This window comes from Populus nigra, chromosome 5 (assembly GCF_951802175.1).
Source record: "Populus nigra chromosome 5, ddPopNigr1.1, whole genome shotgun sequence".
Taxonomy (NCBI): domain Eukaryota; kingdom Viridiplantae; phylum Streptophyta; class Magnoliopsida; order Malpighiales; family Salicaceae; genus Populus; species Populus nigra.
The window spans coordinates 19,641,047-19,661,834 of NC_084856.1; the positions used below are offsets into that span (position 1 = coordinate 19,641,047).

Consider the following 20,788-nt stretch of genomic DNA (forward strand, 5'->3'; position numbering starts at 1 on the left):
TTTTCACTATATCGAAGTAGGGTTACATATGATGTATTTATAGTAGACCCTAAATCGTTTAAGGAATCTTAACCGTCCTAGTTGTTTTTCTTTGCTTCACTCAGTACACTTCTCTCTCCTCGCTCTGCTCTGCTCCACTTCTACATCTGCTTATGAGCCACAAACTACAACATTTCTCATCTTTCACTAAGTATTTACTATATAGGTTATTTTGTTTGAATTGACGTATTATTGAGCGAATGTGCTTCACTTAGAGTTTCTACATACATGCTCAAGAAAAATAATTTCTCACCCAATTATACAAAAAAATGCTTTCGAAAACTATTTCACTAGCATCTGTTGTGTAAAATCTTTTATGATCAATTTTTTTATAAAGAATATATTTTTTAAATGTTTGTTAAGGATTGACATGAAAATGTGATAATGATAAAGTGGTGGTGATATCACATACAATAATAATTGTGTTTGTTGATGATAGTGATTATACGAGCTCATTATTTTTGTAAAATATTTTATGAAACTCCATGAATAATAATTTTTTTTTTTGCAAATAGAATGAAATTGGTGGGTTAACTAAAATATACTTTCCTTTAATTATTTTTATATAAAATATTTGGTGTCAAAGAAACATAAAAAACTATAGAAAATATTTTCTCAAAACTATTGTAAGCAAAACGAACACTACATTTATCATGTAATCATTATACAATAAACTAAAGAAGCTCAAAGTTTTAGTATAGCTTCTTTACTGTTCATCTCCATATATTTTTAATGTTCATATCATTGTTCAAGGGTTTTTTTCTTTTAGGTCTCTGAAATTTTTTGTCCTTTAACACCTCAATTATTAAACTCTATTTTTTTTTTGATATTCAAAAGTTATATTAGTGTTGTACTATATATTATAATGTGTTGTCCATGTTCACGTATATGTAATATGTCAGAGACTATTCTTACATTTTATTAAAGATTTCTATTACAAAATAAAATTTTGAGTTATAGTGAAAAAAATAAATTAAAATAATGAGGACCAAAACTAACATAAAAAAATTATTTTTTTATTTTCACTGTTTAAAAGGCTAAAAAAAATTAGTTTGATCCATCAAGTTTTCAAGTTTATACTATTTGGTTCCTATTTTTAGGTTTTTATATTTTGACCCTAAACTTTATTTTTGCTACATTTTTGTTCTTGGATATTAAAAGAGTAGAGAGAAATTCAACAAAAAAAGAGGGGGAGAAAGGGTTTGATCGACCACAGTTTGATCATAAAAAAGATAATATTGATATCAATGAGTTTATATTAAAAATGGGAGTTTAATGAAGATTGCTATTAGAAAATAGAATTTTGAGTTATGGTGAAAACAATTTGAAAGAACAAAGACCAAAATTAACATAGAAAAAAGGTAATTGTTTTTTTTTATTTTCACTGTTTAAATAGCTAAAAAAATTCAATTTGGTTTCCGAAGTTCTCAAGTTTGCATTATTAAGTCTCTATTTTATATTTTGGTCCTATGATTCATTTTTGTTACATTTTAGTTCTTGGATATTAAGAGTAGAGAGAAATTCAAAAAGTAGATGATGATTAGTATTGTATTTTTTATTTGGTTTAACTTTCAGATTTCTAATTGATTAAAAAATGTTTTAGAGTTGAAAGTATATTTATAGAGGTTTCTAGGATGTTTTTGGAATGTTTTGAGATGAAAAGTTGAAATTAAGTTTTGAGATCCTAAAAGTCAAAGCCTAAATTTTTTGAACCACGAAGGTGACCAATCTTTTTTAAAATAAAATTTTGATTAAAAACAAATTTAATTTTAATTAATATCTTCTCTTTTATTTTTTTTTAAATTATATATATAGCTTAACTATTATTTAATTAGTAATTAAACTTTTTTATGGTTCCTATAATTTCATAATACCTCAAAGAAATTATTGTAATATCTTTTTTATATTAAATTTGAGATAAATCGGTTGTATTTGAATGATTCATTTATAAGAACAAAAATCTTATGTACTTATTACCATCTGAATAAACCTCCAAGATAAATAAAATAAAATCTATAAAATGAAAAAGGATAGCTAAAATAAAATATTTATGGGTGCATGGATATTTTATTTTTTACTAGAAAGATCAACTTTTTAATTTAATCTTTAATTAATATTCACAACTCTTTTTATATGATTTATCAGTTTATATATTGTTAATTCATTGTATTAAACATAAACATTTCTATTTCTAAATTAACAAGTTTTATGATGCTAAAAGAAATCTCTAACACTAGATTTTTTTAATATAAAAAATAACTTAAAATTCCACTCACAACCAAGGATGGCAATGGGTATCCGCTTATCGAATTTCTCGATATCAATATCCTATCCATTATTAATCTGATTAAAAATTTAGATATTCATAAACTATCCATGGAGTTTCAAGTATTTATTATCTATTATTATTTATTAACCAATAAAAAATAAATTAGTTAATGAAAAAATTATCCACCGAGGTCGAGTCATATCAATATCCGTAGAGTCTCGATTGGATTGTCTCTTCTACGGGTGTCAACTAAAAGCTAATTATAGAGAAGGAAGGCTTTTTTTTAAGTTCAATGCATTTTTAACAATTTTATTGCACGTCTTATTGAATAAAAAAAATATCTACGTAAGTTGGTATGGGGAACACGCAATTTGGAGCGGTGGAAGAGACAAAGAAGAGGCAGTGCATGGTGATTTTAGTTTTGTTTTCAGTGCCCAAAAGTTAAGAGTACAAGTTCTGTTAATCTTGATCTTGAGAGTGGCCAGAGAGGCTTCAAGGACGACCACTCGTCTCAGCTGTTGGCACCTTGACAACCTTCCAAATCTTTAAATTTCATCCTTTCCAGTGGTGACGGCCTCCTTGGCCTTTCCCTTGATTCACCGGCCTCCTCTCTGTTTTTCGTTTTCTACCTTTTTTTCCTTGGCTAGGAATCCATGTTCATTTGATGCTCCCATACTCTGTTTATTTATTTTATCAACAGCCCACGGATTTGATTTTATAAATTTAGTGGTATCTCTCTTGCTAGCCACAAGAGGTCAAGATTTCGAGCAAGCAAGCTAGAAAACGAAGCTATCATATATATGCCAAGATAGGGTGAATGAATTGGGGATAATGCAGCTCAGTTATGTGTTTATGTGGGCCTTCTGCGATGAACAACAATATATAATAATATAGTCTTCAAACTCTTTCATTTCTTTCTTTCTCGTCTCTGTTTGTTTTGGATATTGTTTTTTTTTTAATTATTTTATTTAGAGAATGTCTGGGAGTGTGGTAGTGAATTCTTTTCAAAATGTTTTTTGCTCATAAATGCATCAAAATAATATATATATTTTTTAAAAAAATATTTTTAACATCAACACATCAAAATAATACGAAAACACCAAAACATATTAATTTGAAGTAAAGAAAAAATAAAAAAATTTAATTTTTTAAAATATTTTTGAAACGTAAAAATAATCAGACTCTAAAGCATGTATGTAAATAGAAAAACAAAAATAATATTATTTTAATGACTCATTGTATTTACCAATATCAAATTTAGATTTTTCTAAAAATCAACTTAAATTTAAAGATTGGTATCTCATTTTTAATTTTATATATTAAGAGTATTTGTTTATTTATCTTTTCTATAAGAAATATATGTTCTAACAATTATAAATATCAAAATCTTGTAAACCATGGGAAAAAAAAATGAGAAATTCAAATTAGGGTATTGCCCAAGCCTCAATAGCTGCGCACAACACCCGATAAAGGGCGATTTTATGAACCATGGTTGGATTTTAATTATAAATATCTAGTTAAATTATAATTTGTCTGGTTCATGTGTTTGGATTTTTTAAAAGGAATAAAGAAACATAAAACCATCTTAAAAACTCATCTAGTTAAATACATCATGTTTATATTATTTTTTCTATAATGTCACCAAATCATTCCAATTTAAATACATTGCCTTAAATAAAAGCTTTTGATCAAAGAATGACTTACCACTATATATCATATATTAATTTAAATTTAATTAAAAAATAAATTGAAGATGTTAAATTAGAACTCGTAATTATTTAATTTATTACATGGGATTTTAGAAATAATTTTATATTACTTTCTAATATATATATAAAAGTTAAAGTTTTTAACTTTAAAACTTGTATAAATCCGTTGTTAATTATAAAAACGATTGAGATAAGTAAGGACTTGAACTTCCCATTATTTAGCTAAAAAACCTATAATATCATATCATGTTAAAAAATATCTTAGCATAAAATCTCAAAAGTGAGATGAGCTGTGGTTTGATGTTAACACTCTTAACATCTAGCCACTGTGCAGCTCTGCTTTTCTATATGAAATTCTATAAATTGCTTCTCTGAGACACCGGCCCTCATCAATGTCTCTCCTAATGGACTCAACCTCTTCAAGTCTTCTCCTGTCTCCTCCTCCATTTCACAGCAAAGATGAAACTGATGCTCCTGTTCTTTACTCATCTTTCTTGCAAAAACAAGCCAACATGCCCACAGAGTTCATTTGGCCCATTGGAGACTTAGTTCACAACCAAGATGAGCTTAAAGAGCCATTGATAGACTTGGATGGATTCTTGAAAGGTGATGAGCGAGCAACTGCTGATGCGGCTGAGCTTGTTAGGACTGCCTGCTTGAACCACGGCTTCTTTCAAGTCATTAACCATGGTGTTGATATAGGCCTCATTCATGCTGCTCACGAAGAGATTGATAAAATTTTTAAGCTGCCTCTTGACAAGAAACTCAGTACTCGTAGGAAGCCAGGCGATGTGAGTGGATATTCTGGTGCCCATGCACATCGATATTCATCCAAGTTGCCATGGAAGGAGACATTTTCTTTTGGCTACCATGGGGATGATGATTCTGAGCCACTTGTTGTTGATTACTTCAAATCTGTCTTGGGAGAAAACTTTGAACACACAGGGTAAGCCAGCTGCGTCTTACGATCTTGTCTCTCTAATAGTAATACTCTTGAAGTGATTTTTTTTCCTTTGTTAATTATTTGAAAAGTCCATCTGGCCTGCCATGGCTGAGGTAGTCTTCTCCCTGCTCCAATATTATCATTCTATAAATATATTTACAAGTTTTGATTATCAACTTTGATCGGAGTTTTACCAGCTGATACATATGTTAGAGAGTCACCAGTTGAATATCCAAATTCAAGGTCTAAATGCCCTCATCAATCAAACGATGCCTCCTACTAGTTGATGTGATGACAAAGTAATAAAATTAAATTCCATCTTTCTCAAAAAAGTAATCCACCCTTAAAGTAGAGAAACCCTAATTTCTCATGTTGGTTATGTTTAGTACGTTTTCTCTTAAAATCATGCATAATGTCGAACATAACATTGCTTTCTGAAGGTGGGTTTACCAAAGATATTGCGAAGCAATGAAGAAAGTATCTCTAGTTATTTTTGAGCTGCTGGGCATTAGCTTGGGAGTTGATCGCTTACACTATCGGAAATTCTTTGAAGATGGAAGCTCAATAATGAGGTGCAACAATTATCCACCTTGCAATAATTCTAGCCTCACTCTTGGCACTGGTCCTCATTGCGACCCAACTTCCTTAACAATCCTTCATCAAGACCAAGTTGGTGGTCTTGAAGTCTTTGCAAACAACAAATGGCAAGCAATCCGACCTCGTCCAGATGCCCTAGTTGTAAACATTGGTGATACTTTCACGGTAAGTTAATTTCCTCTTATTTTAATTGCAGCATATATAGTATATTTTATTTTCACCAGCACTAGTTCATAGTTATTCTGCAATATCAGCTTTATGTTCTTAAATTGCAAGAATAAGACTCGGATTATATTCTTAGAACAATGAGTTTTGATTCATGATTGTTAGATTAATATAAAATCAAAGAATGTTTAAGATTTTGTCATTTATTAAATTTGATTAACCACATGGATAGTTGCTCTAAACTCTATCATTTTTCTTCTCTCTAATTATTAAATCGGATTTAACCGTGAAACAATTATTGATCTTAGGAATAGATATCAAAGAACAATACAAAATTATAATCTCAAATCCTATATGATCGAAATGATTATTAAAAATGCTGTTGCTCAATTAGCAATGGATGATTACGATTGGTCTAGGTAGTTACAACATTGATGCGAAAGGAAATTTCACGTTGTCAAAGTCATGTCTTGATCAATTATTTTTCTTTTAGATTAAGACATTTGATTTTAGACAAATACAGCATCACCCAAAATTTTGAAAATAAATTTGAAACGACATGATTTTTTTTTAATATAGTAATAGCTTTTGGACTGTGGCTGTTTCTATAAGCTTGTCAACTCAAAATGAATGGCATCGAGACCCACCCACACAAATCCAATGGCCATCAACCCTCTTGGAGGTCAAAACGAATAGTACGAGTTAATTAATACGTGCCCAGCTTCTTTGATATGTAGGCATTATCCAATGGGAGGTACCAGAGCTGCCTTCACAGAGCAGTGGTGAATAGGGAGAGAGAGAGGAAATCATTGGTTTTCTTTGTGAGTCCAAAAGAGGAAAAGGTCGTCAGACCCCCACAAGATCTTGTTTGCAGAGAAGGGCCGAGGAAGTACCCGGATTTCACATGGTCAGATTTGCTGGAGTTCACGCAAAAACACTACAGAGCTGATGTCGCTACACTCCAAAGCTTCATTCAATGGCTTCTATCTGCTAAATCATAAAGCATCAACCTTGTAGTTGCTTTGGATGCTTTTGATGATTGGTTGCCTTTATGTATCCTGTGTACTAGCTAGGCTAGCTATGTTCTCTCTATTTTCTCAGGTTGGTACAATTTCCACCAGCTTTTGTGTAGCTTTCTGAATTTTATTGGAAGAAAGAATAAAAACTAAGACCTTGCTAGTGTTCTACCCTTCGAGCATTCAGATAATTCTTGGGTTACCCCAATTCCAATATCCATTCCCTTGTCTTCACAAGTTTATAGTTCTGGAAAAATGAACGGTAGTTACTCAAGTTTTAGTAGGTTTTTTTAAAAAGCGCAAACTAACGATCATACAATAAGACAAGACCTGAAACAGACTTTAATGAACTTTTTGCCCTGATTATTAGGCTTTGAAAATTCGATAAAAAGAGCTTGGTCAGTAGTTCACGAACTCCCACAAAACAAATCTGTTTGAACCAGAGAAATGTTGCCTTGAGAAGAGACTGTGTGTGGTTTTTTTTACAAAGGTAGTCAAGGAAGATGATAGACGCATGAGATGTGCAAAAATGTAAAAAATAAATTATTTCAATTAAAAAAATAACAAATTCATAAATATAAAAAATAAATTATTTCAATGGAAAAATATGATTTGAATTTTTAGATCTAAAATGTTAAATTAGATTTTTTTCAATGATTTGTTATTTATAAATAATTTCTGAACTTGAATTTCTGTGTTAGAATACTTTAATAATAGTTTAAATATATTTTTTTATATAAAAAAATTATAAGTCTCAAGAAATTTAACATTTATTGCCTCTACTATTCTTGTACAATGATAAGGGCAATAAAACCTAAATTCTTTAAAGTTCACTGTATAACTATTGAAATATCCAATAGTTGTTCTTGGGTCCAATTTCTTTAGTTGAGGATTATATATCCTTACCTCAACATGACAATCCTATATGATTTAAATTGAGTTTCCATTCATTCTATAATTTAAAATGTGTTCTAAATACAACTTTAGATGAAATTCTATTTAAAATATACACAATAGTCTTTAGTGCTTCATTGTATAAGGATAATAGTTTATTATAATTACCAATCATATTCTTTACCATGTCTATAAATATACGGTTTCTTCTTTTAGTTACATTATTTTATTGTAGAGTGTTAGGCATTATATATTGTGCAATAATGCCCACTCCTTCAAGGAACTTTGCAAATGAACTTGGCATTTATTCTTTTATATATATATATACCTACCATAATACTCCCTATCTTTATCTAAACTTACAATATTTATGGTATTTTATTTTTGTTTCTCTACCTCAACCTTATAGGTTTTAAAAGCATCAAATGCTTCAGCCTTATATTATGGAATAATACCCTTTCATTTAAGGAACTTTGCAAATAGACATGACATTTATTCTTTTTTTATGTATTTATCATAATACTCTCCACCTCTATCTGACCTTATAATACTTGTGATCTTTTCCTTTTGTTTCTCTACCTCAGCCTTGTAGGTCTTAAAAGCATCAAATGCTTCAACCTTATTGAATAAGAAATAGAGATATATAAATCTAAAATTATCATCAATGAATGAGATAAAATATCTTTGATCATTCAAACATGATGTATTAAATTATCCATAAATATTAGTATGTATGATTTCTAAAATTTATTAGCTCCTTGTGGCACCTTCAGTGGTATTGTTAGTTTACTTTCCCTTTATGCAATCTAAACAAGTACTAAAATTAATAAAATCAAGAGTGTTTACAACTTCATCATTTACTAATCTTTCAATAAAGATGTGACCTAATATCCTATGTCATAATATAGAGGATTTTGTCATTAATTTTGCTCTTTTTAATGCCACAACCAACATGCATTGATAAATAGTTAAGCTAAAAAATAGAGTCTAAATCAATTCTATATAAACCATCAATTAATGTTCCACCACCAATAAAAATTTTATTTTTGCAAATACTAAAAATAAATCTAGATTTTAAAATTAATCTGAACGTCCATAACCAACATTATAAAGTTTAGAAACTGAAATTAAATTTCTAGAAAATGATTGAACATAAAAGATATTTTTCCAAAATAAATCTAGGTTTTAAAATTAATCTAAAAGTCCTTATAACTTCAATTTTAGAGTGCATCCAATTTCCTAAATAGGTTCCTCTCTTTCATTTCCTTTAAGCTTTCTTAGACTTGAAAAGTTGTGTATGATATTAACAATATGGATTATAGAACCAGAATCAATCCATCATGTATTACTAATAGCTTCCATGAATAAATATTCATGACATACTAAATAGATGAGTTTGCCTTTCTTTATGAGTCATTTCTTATACTTAGAGCAATCTTTCTTCATATGTCCTTATTTTTTTGTAGAAGAAACATTGATTATTTTTTCCATGTTGCTTTATTGGTATATTTCTATGTTTCTTCACTTTAAAGGTCATTTTACCCTTCTTGACATTCGTCTTAGCTTGAGAAACCAAATGATCACTTTCAAGTTTCTTAAGTTTCAATCTTTTTTCTCTAGAACACACATGGTTAATTATTCATTAATTAACTATTTTTTCTTATATGTGTTATAAGAAATCTTAAGCGGACCATATTCTATAGAAAGAGAGTTCAAAATGAAATGAGTCAGGAATGACTCAAGAATCTCAACCTCCAAAGACTTTAATTGAGTAGTAATGTCTTTCATTTTTATAATATGTTTGCACACACTCTTAGAATAGTCAATCATTTCCATAATATGCCTAGCACATCCTTAGAATAGTCAAATGGCATATCCAAAAGCCTCTTCATTAAGGTGTTGCCCAATGCCTTATTAGAATGAACAAATTGTTCATCTACGACCTTCAGAAAATCTTTTATCTTAGAGCATTGAGGAATGAAATCCCTAATACTCTTACTTATTCGAGACATTATAAACATTAAACTTAAGCAATTAGATTGCTCTCACCGCTCATAATCAGTATTTATCCTAAGCATTTCTTGATTCAACGGGGATAAGTGGTTCATACATATATAAGGCCGAATCCAAATTCACATGCCCCAATGCAAAGTGAATATTTTCCTTTATAAGCAAAATTATCACCACATAACATAGGAATATTATATGTATCAATAAACACAGTAGGAAAAGTTGCAATTAATAACCAAGAAAATACTTTAATGCTATGAAACAAATATTTATCTAAATTAATAGTAGTAAATTTGAAACCTTTTTTATAGACAGAGGTTGCATCATGCATAGAACTTATTAATTCTTTAATAACAAGACTAATAAATCAAATACCAAGAATAAAACTTATTCACACCCGAAGGCCCAGAATAAAATTCATCTTTAATTAATATCTATTTGTTATCTTATTCCAATTAAATCACAAAAATAACAACCTTCTTGAATAGCCAAGACATTATTTTGTAAAAGAATTTCAATTAAGTTATGTACCTTAGGAGCATATTAATTTAGTAAATCTCAATGTAGTCATCAAAATAACTTAAAATGCTTTAGCTACTCCTAAGTTAATTAACATTACAATCTCATCATAGCATGCTTAATTATCACCTAAAAACTTTAAGTTGATATATATACCCTTTAATCATGTAAACTGTATCATGAAAATTAAGTAAGAAACGCTATGTGTGGCACAGTACTGCTCATGTGTCTTCTCCTGACAATATTGTAAATTAGTCTATATATCAAGAATAGGTTTCGGAAATCGGTCTTTGATATGTGTAACAATTAGAAATCGAACTAATTATCGTAAAAAAGAAATAATCGATTTAATCGATCTTGGTGCTCTTAGCTGCTCATGCTGTTCAGTTTTGGATTAATCATGATATTGACTCATAAATTATAAAAAAGACAAAAGAAAAGAAACTCGCCCTTCAATGAGTTCAAGTCTCCAAGATCCAATGAGCCTTTAAATAAATTAAAAACCTTCCCATATGCTCTATAATGCACGGACAAAATGTTCATAAAATGTATGATCTAATTACAGAAACATTTTTAAGTAATTGCCAGAACTAGCACAGACAATGATGAACAATTATCTGTAATTAATTATGCTTGATTGCTTGTCTTAGTTGCATAATTTTCATCAGCAATATATTTCAGCTGTTCATATTATTTACATCATTGCAAGATAAACTACCTCATTTATGGAGGCAGTAGGCAATAAGCTAATTTCTCCAATACGTATACATTATATCAGAATATCTTTTCAGTTATGTGTAACAAAACAAAAATTCAATGATTTCAATTACTATATATAGTTTCTTTCTCTTACCAATGCTCGACAGGATCGACTTTGTCTTGGTGCTGCAAATGTTTTTGGATGGAATTAGGAGAGAAAGGCAAGGGATATGGTTTATGATCAGCTACCATGAAAGATGGTGGCTGAGACATAAGAGCTGAGGAAGAATATATACTAGTGTAAGGTGGTATCATATTTTGTTCTTGTTCTAGTTGATGATGCTGTTGTGAACTTTGGTGTTCCATTCTTTGCTGCTTTGGAACATTAAGCTTCTCTCCTTCGATCTCTCTATATTTGTTGAGATACAGCTTAAGTGGAGCAACGTAGTCTTCAAACCCTAGGGTTGTGATGGCCCAAATAATATCATCACCATTAATAGTCTTTCTCTTCTCTCTTTGACATTTATCAGATGCTTCTCCAGTAACAAAGCTGATGAACTCGGACACGCATTCTTGAACTGTTTCTTTCGCATCTTTCGAGATTTTCCCATTGCCTGGAATCTCCTTTTTCATAATTCTGCCAACATTTGCTATAGGAAGGAAGTGATCCTGCTCCTTACTATTGTTGTGATTGTTGCTGCTGCTGCTGCTGCAACTCTTTAAACATGGGCTTTCTGGGCTTTCTCCACTGTGACCATCTGCTCCATTTTTATGGTTTTCATCTTCCATTTCTCTCTTCTGCACACACTCTCACCAAAGTGTAAGAGATTGGTCTTGACTTTGATAATGTTAAGGGTTGTTTTATGGACTAAATAAATAGAAAGAAGAGCAGGAAAATAGGCTTCCGAAGAGGGGAACAGAAAAGACTTGGCTGATTTTTTAACAGATAAGCTAATTTTGTGGAGAAGGCAGTTAACTGTCATGACCTAATCTAACTTCTGTTCAAAATATAGATTAGTTAACTGCCTCCGTAATTAGAATATTTTCATGACTGAATAAAACTTAGATTTAGTTGTTGGAAAATGAAACTTCTACAAACGTTGTTTCTTCCCAGCCTCTCCTGGCCACTGAATTTTGGAAGTCAATTATGTTGTCTATCTTACGTTGTGATCATAGATCGGATCGGATCGAATCGAATCTCTCCTTGGAATCGTCCAGTTGTTAGATTTGGAAATTTCTACGTGTGTGAAATTAAATTTATAAGTAAATTTAAACTTAATTGATAATATATTTGGAATAAAATACTAAACTATAAAATTGAATTAAATTTTATTGTTTGAAATACTTATAAAATGAATTAAATTAAGAATTTGATTATTTTATTTTTAATTTGAAATACTAAACTATAAGTTTTATTTTATTTTGTTATAAACAAGGACCCTTATTTTTTTTAAAATGAAATAAAATATATACATTACGTGAGAGGAATTCGTTTTAAGGAAGAAACATGCTTTTTTTAGGCCCAAATATCTAACAAGTCACTAAATTCCTAAATTTAACCATTTAATATCAAATAAAGTATAATACAACTTATATTTTAATTCAAAAGGCTCACGCATGCTAAGTCTACAGTAATTAAAATAAACTTTTACACAGTTCCAGAAATTGGAAACCATGCAAGATCTAGAGCTGTTAAATTAAGCATTCTAATTACTGCAGTTAGACACTGACACAAATTTGAGGCCCGTGTATTTATATAATTGTTGGCCATTAACTCTAACCCATTTTTATAGAATTAGCTTGGCTCAAGCTTGGCTTTATATATATATATATATATATGGGCACCTCATTTGTTCTTTTTTCTTTCTTTCTCTTCACCGAGAGCTTCTTCTTCTTTCTTTTTTATTTTTGCAACTTTCTCTAAAACCCTAAACTAGCTATTAACCGTATAATCCTTATATTTTGAATAATATTAACTCGCATTAACTTTTCAAACCTGTAATTAAGATTATTAGACTGAAAATATCATAAATGAAAAAACTTTAACAAAAAAGTTAGTGATAAAAATTAGAAATCAAAAGAATAAGGATTGAAGTTGAGATATTAACAACAAAGAAGATCAATCTGTATTTTTCAGGGTAGAAGAGAGAATAAGGAGAAAAAGGTTGAATGGCGATAGACCACCCCATCATCACTGACACGCGCCGCATTAAGAGAAAAAAGTCATGACAGCTTATCTAACAACATGACAAAAAAGCATTTTAGGTTACTAAAAACATCATTTATGCCACCCAAAGGGTGTGAGAGTCTCCTACACACTAGCACGAACATCTCTTAGGCTAGCATGTGTACTGTACAACGATAACTTTTAGAATTAATTGATATTTAATTGATATTAAAAGATAAATTTCATTGCGATGGTAATTACAAAAAAAAATGAAGGAAAAGATCAAAAGGCCTCTAAAGTGATGATTTGAAGTTTTTAAATCCAATGGTATGCTTATTAATTTACTGTGAAAAGATAATTAAGCCCGTTTTCTTCAATTTTATTAATATTTTATAATTATATCATTTTATTATACTTAAAAAATAAAATATATAATTACATCCCTAAATAATTCTCTAGTGACCAATATTAGATGATATAAAAAGACATGCCCCGGAACAAAAGGAAGTGGCTTTTTTGGAAAAGATTAAACAGTCATTTTATATTATAATGAATAGTAAAATAAGTCTCTGTACACGGTGTTTTTACCTTCCCCTGTTAGGGTTTATTATTATTATTATTACGTGCCACTCGCACCATTTACCTGTGATTGTTACTGCAACTCCATGCAGAACGAATACATCAAATTACAGCTGAAATAAATGTGGTTCAGTTTGTGACAGATTGATCTCTAGACATTGGGCACATGGAGTAAAACAGAGCCTGCAAACATCCATTCTCTCCATCATAAATGCAAGAATTGAATCTCCTCCATATGAACTATCAACAGAATTATCGTATTCTTTTTCACCATCCACACTTGAGCTCCACACAAAGGTGTAGATGATTGTGCAAAATCAAACTTTTCTTTCATGGGAATACAATAGAAACAAATTCAGCGTTACATTGTTTCTTTAATGGGAACTTTGATTTTCGTCCAAACTTCTAACAATTGGGCTTTACACTTAAAGAATGTATCGTCTTTTAATAACAATATTACAACGAAAACTGTGACAGAAATTTGGGACAGAAATCATAAAACCAAAAGACAAGTGAAAATGTTGGATGGTGACGAGCCTAATTATCATGGTACATCAGCTAACATTGAGATACAGACAGTAACAAGAATTGTATTTAGCAACCGGAGCGAAATGAATTCCTAAGCTCACTGGCAATAGTAATACCAAGAATGGAAGTGCCGACAATTGGGCTGGAAGCATGCTTAAGCAATAGCATAATTGATCGTCTCTGACTCTTTGGGCCGCCACATGGATTTCTGAACACACAGTAATCCTTCCTTGTCCTTAGAGTAGGTCATCCTAACCTCCCACTGCATAGACCTTGCCATGTTCTCCAGCTCGTTAATGATCTCCACCTTGTCCCGGACAATGAGCTTCCCTTCTGGCCTAAGAATTCTATCAACTTCAGCAAATACAGCCGCCAGATTGCACCTGTAAGATCCACAAAACATTGCAAAATCAGACGGCAGAAAATAGAGAAACAGTGAGGTTTATCAAGTGGAACTTCCAGCAGCACGAAAAGAGCATTCAATTATTGTTACATACCTCTTTTTAACCTTGGAGAAGAGATGGTCTGCATGGAGAAGATCATAAGATCTTGGATAAGTGTTAAATGATTCACACCAATCATGATAAATTCCAAAAAGCCCACGTTCATAAATTATAGGTAGAGTATCTGGTGACTCTGCTGTGACCACATTCATGACCCACACATTCAACTCCTTCAGAGCTGCAGCAAAACTGCCAACACAACAAGAATATCAAACCAAGGGAAAGAGACAATATTTTCATTTTATTATATGATTTCGCAAAAGAACCAAACCCTGCTCAAAGGTATACAAGGAGAAGTAGATTATTCTCCATGCCAGAAAAACAAAGGTATACATTACAAAGAAGTATGGCCAGAAAGATTAAAAAAAAAAAAAAAAACAAGTTAACTATGTATTTCCCATTGAAATAAAAAGGAGAGTTAATCATTAAACACTTTCTACAAGAAACAACAAAAGCCGTGCTTACCCTCCATAAACAGCTCTCATGTCCATGGCATTTCTCACAGATGACCAGTTTAATCCAATTCCATTTAGATATGAATTGGAGACCACCCGCTTCCAGTGCGCATAATCTGCAGTGAAATCTTCTGGTGCGGGTTTACCATAAACTCCTACTTGGGAACTCAACATCCAATAAGGTGTTTTATCCAACCTTGCGGGCCATTGCTCTGGCCATTGAGACCCACGTTCCAGTGAACCTACAGGCACCTTATGCATACATGCTTGCAATGGCACATTCCTAAGCACAGGAATAAAATAAAGTTATAGAAGTCATGCACCTTGTGATGCATGCTTGCTATTTCTAATAATGGAAATTTGATCTAAGAAATATCACAGCACTTTCTTTCAAATTCAGTGATGTTCCATTATCCAAATTCACATGCAACTTCTCTTCTTTTTTTGTGGGTGCACAAAAATGTAAAAGAACATAGATTTCATAAGATACACATGCATGGTCCAATTTTTAAAAAGGCACATATCCACAGGGAGTTTTTAGCAGTGAGAAATGGATTATTACTTAAAAATATGGCTTAAGAGTAAAATTACCAGGCTGCATTGGGATCATCAGATGCTTCACAAAGTGGAGGCTCTTGTTTTGATCTTTTCTCATAGCAGTCATTGGAAGTAGGCTTCCTGTACGTAGCTACACCAACTCCATTAAGTGTATCCTTGTTAATAGACACAAGTTCCCAGCACATAGCTTTTGTTAGTTCAGTCATGGCTGCAAATAATTCCATGAAAAACACAATTTGTTAGAATCAATCAACTCTCTCAAAAATTAGTGCATATTTGGTTACAAAAATCACCCACCTTGCCAAATTTCAACATCTTCAGCTAGTTTCTGATAAACAGGAGTGGCTGACCACACAAAGAAACCACCAGGTCGCAACACACGATTCAGCTCCAGAAGAAGTTTACCACCTGCATATGTCAATTGCTAAGATAAAACAAACTTATATTCTATACTGCTTTCTTTATTTTGTTAATTAAAACCAAGAAATCTCAATTAAGATAGTTTCAACAGGCACTGAATCTTTTCATTAGTCACCATATAGCAACCAAACAGGATTTGCAATCAGATGCTATGATGTTTTGAACATGAGCAAGAGATTGGCAGATGGAGCAAATTAAAGAATGCAGCCAACAAAAATCAAAAGTTTGGATGAGCTTAAACCTATCTGAAGAAATACAAAATAATGTGCATACCTTCAATATGCCAAGGTACTCTACAGCGTGCACAATGGACAGCATCAAAAACTCTGCCTGGGTAGGGAAGCCTCTTTGTTCCCATCACGGCAGATATAGCTGGGATTCCTCTTTCAAGAGCAAATTGTATTTGAGCTTCATGCTCATCTTTAGGGGCAAATGACATTGCTAGGACATCTCTGTCGAAAAGATATCCTCCAAAGCTAGCAACTCCACATCCAACATCCAAAATCACACGGGTTCGTTTTCCCCATGCAATGCCAGGCACAGACTGCAGCATATACATCTCAACATTCACAATTATCTCACAAGAGAATGACACACAATTAAGGAAGAAACCACCAAAAGCTTGGGCATGTTGTTGTCAAAATGCAAAAAGTAAAAGCAATTGAGAAATAAGCTTGTCAATATGAAAATGCTTACTTTCTGAATTTGGAAAAGTTGAAGGATGCTGTATTATCAAATACTTTTATTTGGAAAAGTTGAAGGGTGCTGTATTATCAAAGACTTACTCAGATGTAATTTACGCAAGAGAATTGGCACAGTGTATGTGTACAGATAATCATTCAATCACACATGAGACTAAAGGAAATGCTAACTTTAAGTTGAGTATTTCCCCCCTGCATCAATCTATGCTAGCCCACACAGATCCAGCAGTTTCAAAGTCAGCTCCCACACTGCAGCTCTATCCATCTTTCTTCCCTAAAAATAACCTCTGCATTTCCCTTCGAATTATTTACCTGTATTTCAAGTTTTTCAAACCACAACCCAAAGCCTCCAATACTATGCTGATATGATGATGACTAATGAATTTGGATTTACAACACGTATTCAATTTTATATCCAAGATACTGATCCATCAAGTGCAGGAGTAACCCACATCTAGTCAAACTAGAACTCTATTGCTTAGAATAACCACCAAAATTATTGAAGTTGGATTTGAATTCAAGTTACTAATTTGTGAGGCCAAGATCTCAAGAGTTCTTACCTCAACCAACACCTTTGGAGTAGACTAACAAAAACAAATAACTTACAAAACTAAAGATAATGATATCTCTAATAATAATACAAAGCCAGGACGCACAATTATAATAGTAACTCCAGAAAAATTGCAACCCAGAGTGAGGAGAGTGGCAAACAGCAACCATACATTCATAAGACACAAAAAAAAGCTTTAAAAATAGCATATAACTGGGTTCACCTCATTTAAGAAGTCGATGTAATGGAGAGCCCCATGCTGAAACTGGGTTCCACCACCAGGGAAAGTGAGGAATTCACCTGTAACTTTCACCCAGTTTTGATGCCCCTTATATTGTGCAAGCTGGGTGTGGGGAACATTGTGGTACCATATCTGCAGCAAAGCAGTCGATTAATCCAAAATTGCAAGAAGAATGGCAGACCGTCAATGAACTTGCATGAACTTATTGTTCGTACCTTTTCCCTGCTTGTAGGCCACTCAATTGGCCGTTTATATCCTTCAGGAAGCAGAACAAGACAGGTTGGAGGTTCTTCAGGACAGTGCCTCTCTCGATGTTCATAGTGCTTTGTAGATTGAAGACTCCTGATTGCTTGCAAATTGTCAAGACATGGGATGAAATCAGGCCCAGCAGTGACATTGCACAGTTTCCAATTGTACCCCTTTTGCTGGTTAGAAGACTGTTGAGTTTCCTTCTCATTCTTTGACTCTGCCGCCTGAGTTGACCACGACCCACTCTGAGTGGAGGTCTCATTCGAAAGCTCTGACTGAGCCCCTGAAGGAAGTAGCTCGCCTGAACTCTGGTTGTTGGCCTGCCCATCAGAACTTTTATCGGAGTCCTTATCATCTTTCTGATCCAACTTCTCATCTAGCTGATCATTCCCTGTTTCCCTATCCTTATCTTCACCAGCATTCTCATCGGATTTTGTTTCGGTCTCATCAGTATCAGGTTTCTTCTCAGTAGAATTCTCCTCGGAATCTCCTTGTCCAGCTGCATTACCTTCACTATCATCTGCCTTTGTCCCTCCATCTTCTGTGTTTGTTTCTCCATCGTTGGTTTTAGCATCCCCATCTTCTGTATTGTTGACTCCATTTTGTGTCTCGGTATCTGAACCATCATCCGACTTTGTCTCTTCATTAGATTTTTCCTCGGTTTTCTCTACTGGCTTCTCCTCGGGCTTCTCTTCAGGCACACTGTTGTCACCTTTTGTTGCATCTGGCTTCTCCTCTGGCTTCTCTTCGGGCTTCTCCTCTGGCTTCTCTTCGGGCTTCTCTTCTGGCTTCTCCTCGGGCTTCTCTTCAGGCACACTGTTGTCACCTTTTGTTGCATCTGGCTTCTCCTCTGGCTTCTCTTCGGGCTTCTCCTCTGGCTTCTCTTCGGGCATACTGTTGTCACCTTTTGTTGCATCCTCAGGCAAATCACCTGGGTTATCTTCAAATTGCTTAGTGTTGATTTCATTGCTCTCAGTCACTTGTTGTTTCACCTCATTCTTGTTTTCCTGAGCAGGAACGTCTACATTTTGACCAGGAACCACAGATGACGATGTCATCATCCATGCCCCAACCAAGCAGAGACCCACAAACACCACAATCGTGACTGTTGAGCAGTAACTCGAATTATGTCTTCTATTGTCTACCCTACTATATTTGCCTAACGCCATGCTTTACTATAGCCAATCAATTCTCAAAACTTTTAACACCTGCAGATCAAAGTTGAAACTCAAAAAAATCTCATCGCAGCACAGCCTAAAAAGCATACATTTTGACACATCGGTCAAAAACTTCAAATCACATTTCATCAATATTTAACACACACGAAGTTGAATAGCTCCCCAAATAGACAACAACATATCCAGATTCAAAAAATCGTAGAAATAATAGAAAAAAGATACAATCTTCTGAACTTATGAAATGAAATGAAATTGGCTTCGAGCACAAATTGCCAAAAAAAGAAAAAAACAAATATTAATGCTAAGATCGAGAATGGGTCAAATCAACTACCCTTTAAAAAAAGTTGACGAACTTTTAGCGTATATAATACCAATCTTCGGGGAGAAAACACACTACTACCACACCAAATGCTTGCTTGGCTTTCGAAAGGTTTCTAACTATTAATAAAAAGAAGTTTGAAAACGCCATTACAAATAACCACAAAACACAACATTACAGGCAAAACCAATAAAGATGAAACAAGAAAAACAATTAAACAATGCACATCTATATAATCAAGCCATTACAATGACAATCCTTTCGCTGAAAACAAATATTTACCACGTTTAACTCCAAAAGGAACCCCATTAAAATCGCACAAGATCCATTACACCTTAATCATGTCTCACATGTGTTTTGCAAAAAAGAAAAGAAACCCAGATAAACACTTAAAAAAGACAGTCACAAATGTACAAACAAAATCAAGATCCAATGATAAATGAGCTGAAGATTATAAGCGAGTGCGAAATCACATTTAACAAACCTTGTGTTGATAAAATGAAGAGAAGCAGATCTGGGGTGTAAAGGATGCAAGCTTGTCTAGCCTTATTTATCCATATTGATCCGAAACTACAACTTGAAAGGAGAAAGAAAGACAGAGATGGATATATGAGGAGCTTGTTTAAATATATAGAAAAAGAAGAAGAAATAAGTTTGGTTTCGTTTTGTTAGTACAAAACTCCTATAAACTATGTGCCAGGGAGAGGAAAAGGGACGGTCGAACAAGACACGGAAAGTGAAGGCCACGAGAACAGCCGTGAAATCAGCAATCCCCTGATGGAATTCTACTCCTACTTATATTAGAGTGGAAGAGAGAGTTTATCATAAACTTAGTCCCTATAGTTTCAAGAAACAATCAGATAGTCCTTGTATTTTAAACATTGATTTTACTAAATTAATGAGTTTTTAAATCTGTTCATAATTATTTTCTTCCGTGATTTTATATTCTTTTTGGATTTTTTTTATTTTTTGGAAAATATAAAAAGGTAGATAAGATGGGAAGGTTTGGTTAAAAGACATGGCATCAATTTAAAACAAATTAATTAAAAACCAAAGATAGTTATTGTAGACTAAGACATACTTACATTTAACATAATATATAATCATAATAATTATTGTAGATAATTACATTTGACCAAAGATAATTAATCTTGAGTTTTGTATTTAGGGGATCCAAGCGTATGATTTTGTTGATGTTAATTACATTTACACTAAGTACTTTAAATCACAATTTCTTGGCATAGGTTTATTGTAAATTCTTTTTTCTTAAATAAATAGAAAGCTCATATTTTAAATTTTAGTTTAAGATCCACGTTGAATATATATTTTTATTATATAGTTTAAGAAATTATTACGTTTTGATTTTAGTTTTTGTATAGAAGTTTTATAAGTTCAATTTTAATTAATAAAAAAATAGAAATTAATACGAAGTTGGGAAAAAAATAAGATGCTATAAAACTACACAGAACTTAGGATAAAC

General features: G+C 32.4%; 3 protein-coding genes across 3 annotated transcripts; 1 reads left to right on the top strand and 2 right to left on the bottom strand.

Annotated features, from left to right (window-relative positions):
- The first annotated feature begins 4,409 nt into the window (after nt 1-4,409).
- On the top strand, nt 4,410-6,909 carry LOC133693470 (gibberellin 20 oxidase 1-B-like). The gene is made up of 3 exons (XM_062114689.1): nt 4,410-4,963; nt 5,401-5,722; nt 6,460-6,909. The coding sequence occupies exons 1-3, from the start codon at nt 4,410-4,412 to the stop codon at nt 6,721-6,723; spliced, it is 1,140 nt and encodes a 379-aa protein (XP_061970673.1). The 3' UTR covers nt 6,724-6,909.
- A 4,101-nt stretch (nt 6,910-11,010) lies between these two features.
- LOC133693527 (nuclear transcription factor Y subunit B-7-like) lies at nt 11,011-11,649 on the bottom strand. The gene has a single exon (XM_062114753.1). The coding sequence runs from the start codon at nt 11,647-11,649 to the stop codon at nt 11,011-11,013; it is 639 nt and encodes a 212-aa protein (XP_061970737.1).
- A 2,264-nt stretch (nt 11,650-13,913) lies between these two features.
- Nucleotides 13,914-20,065, bottom strand: LOC133693744 (probable methyltransferase PMT26). Its single transcript, XM_062115032.1, has 9 exons — nt 19,793-20,065; nt 17,778-19,019; nt 17,545-17,694; nt 16,344-16,614; nt 15,948-16,058; nt 15,684-15,858; nt 15,103-15,375; nt 14,632-14,826; nt 13,914-14,517 (listed from the first exon to the last, which is right to left on the bottom strand). Exons 2-9 carry the CDS (start codon nt 18,978-18,980, stop codon nt 14,289-14,291), a joined length of 2,607 nt encoding a protein of 868 aa, XP_061971016.1. The 5' UTR covers nt 18,981-19,019; nt 19,793-20,065; the 3' UTR covers nt 13,914-14,288.
- Between the last annotated feature and the right edge of the window lie 723 nt (nt 20,066-20,788).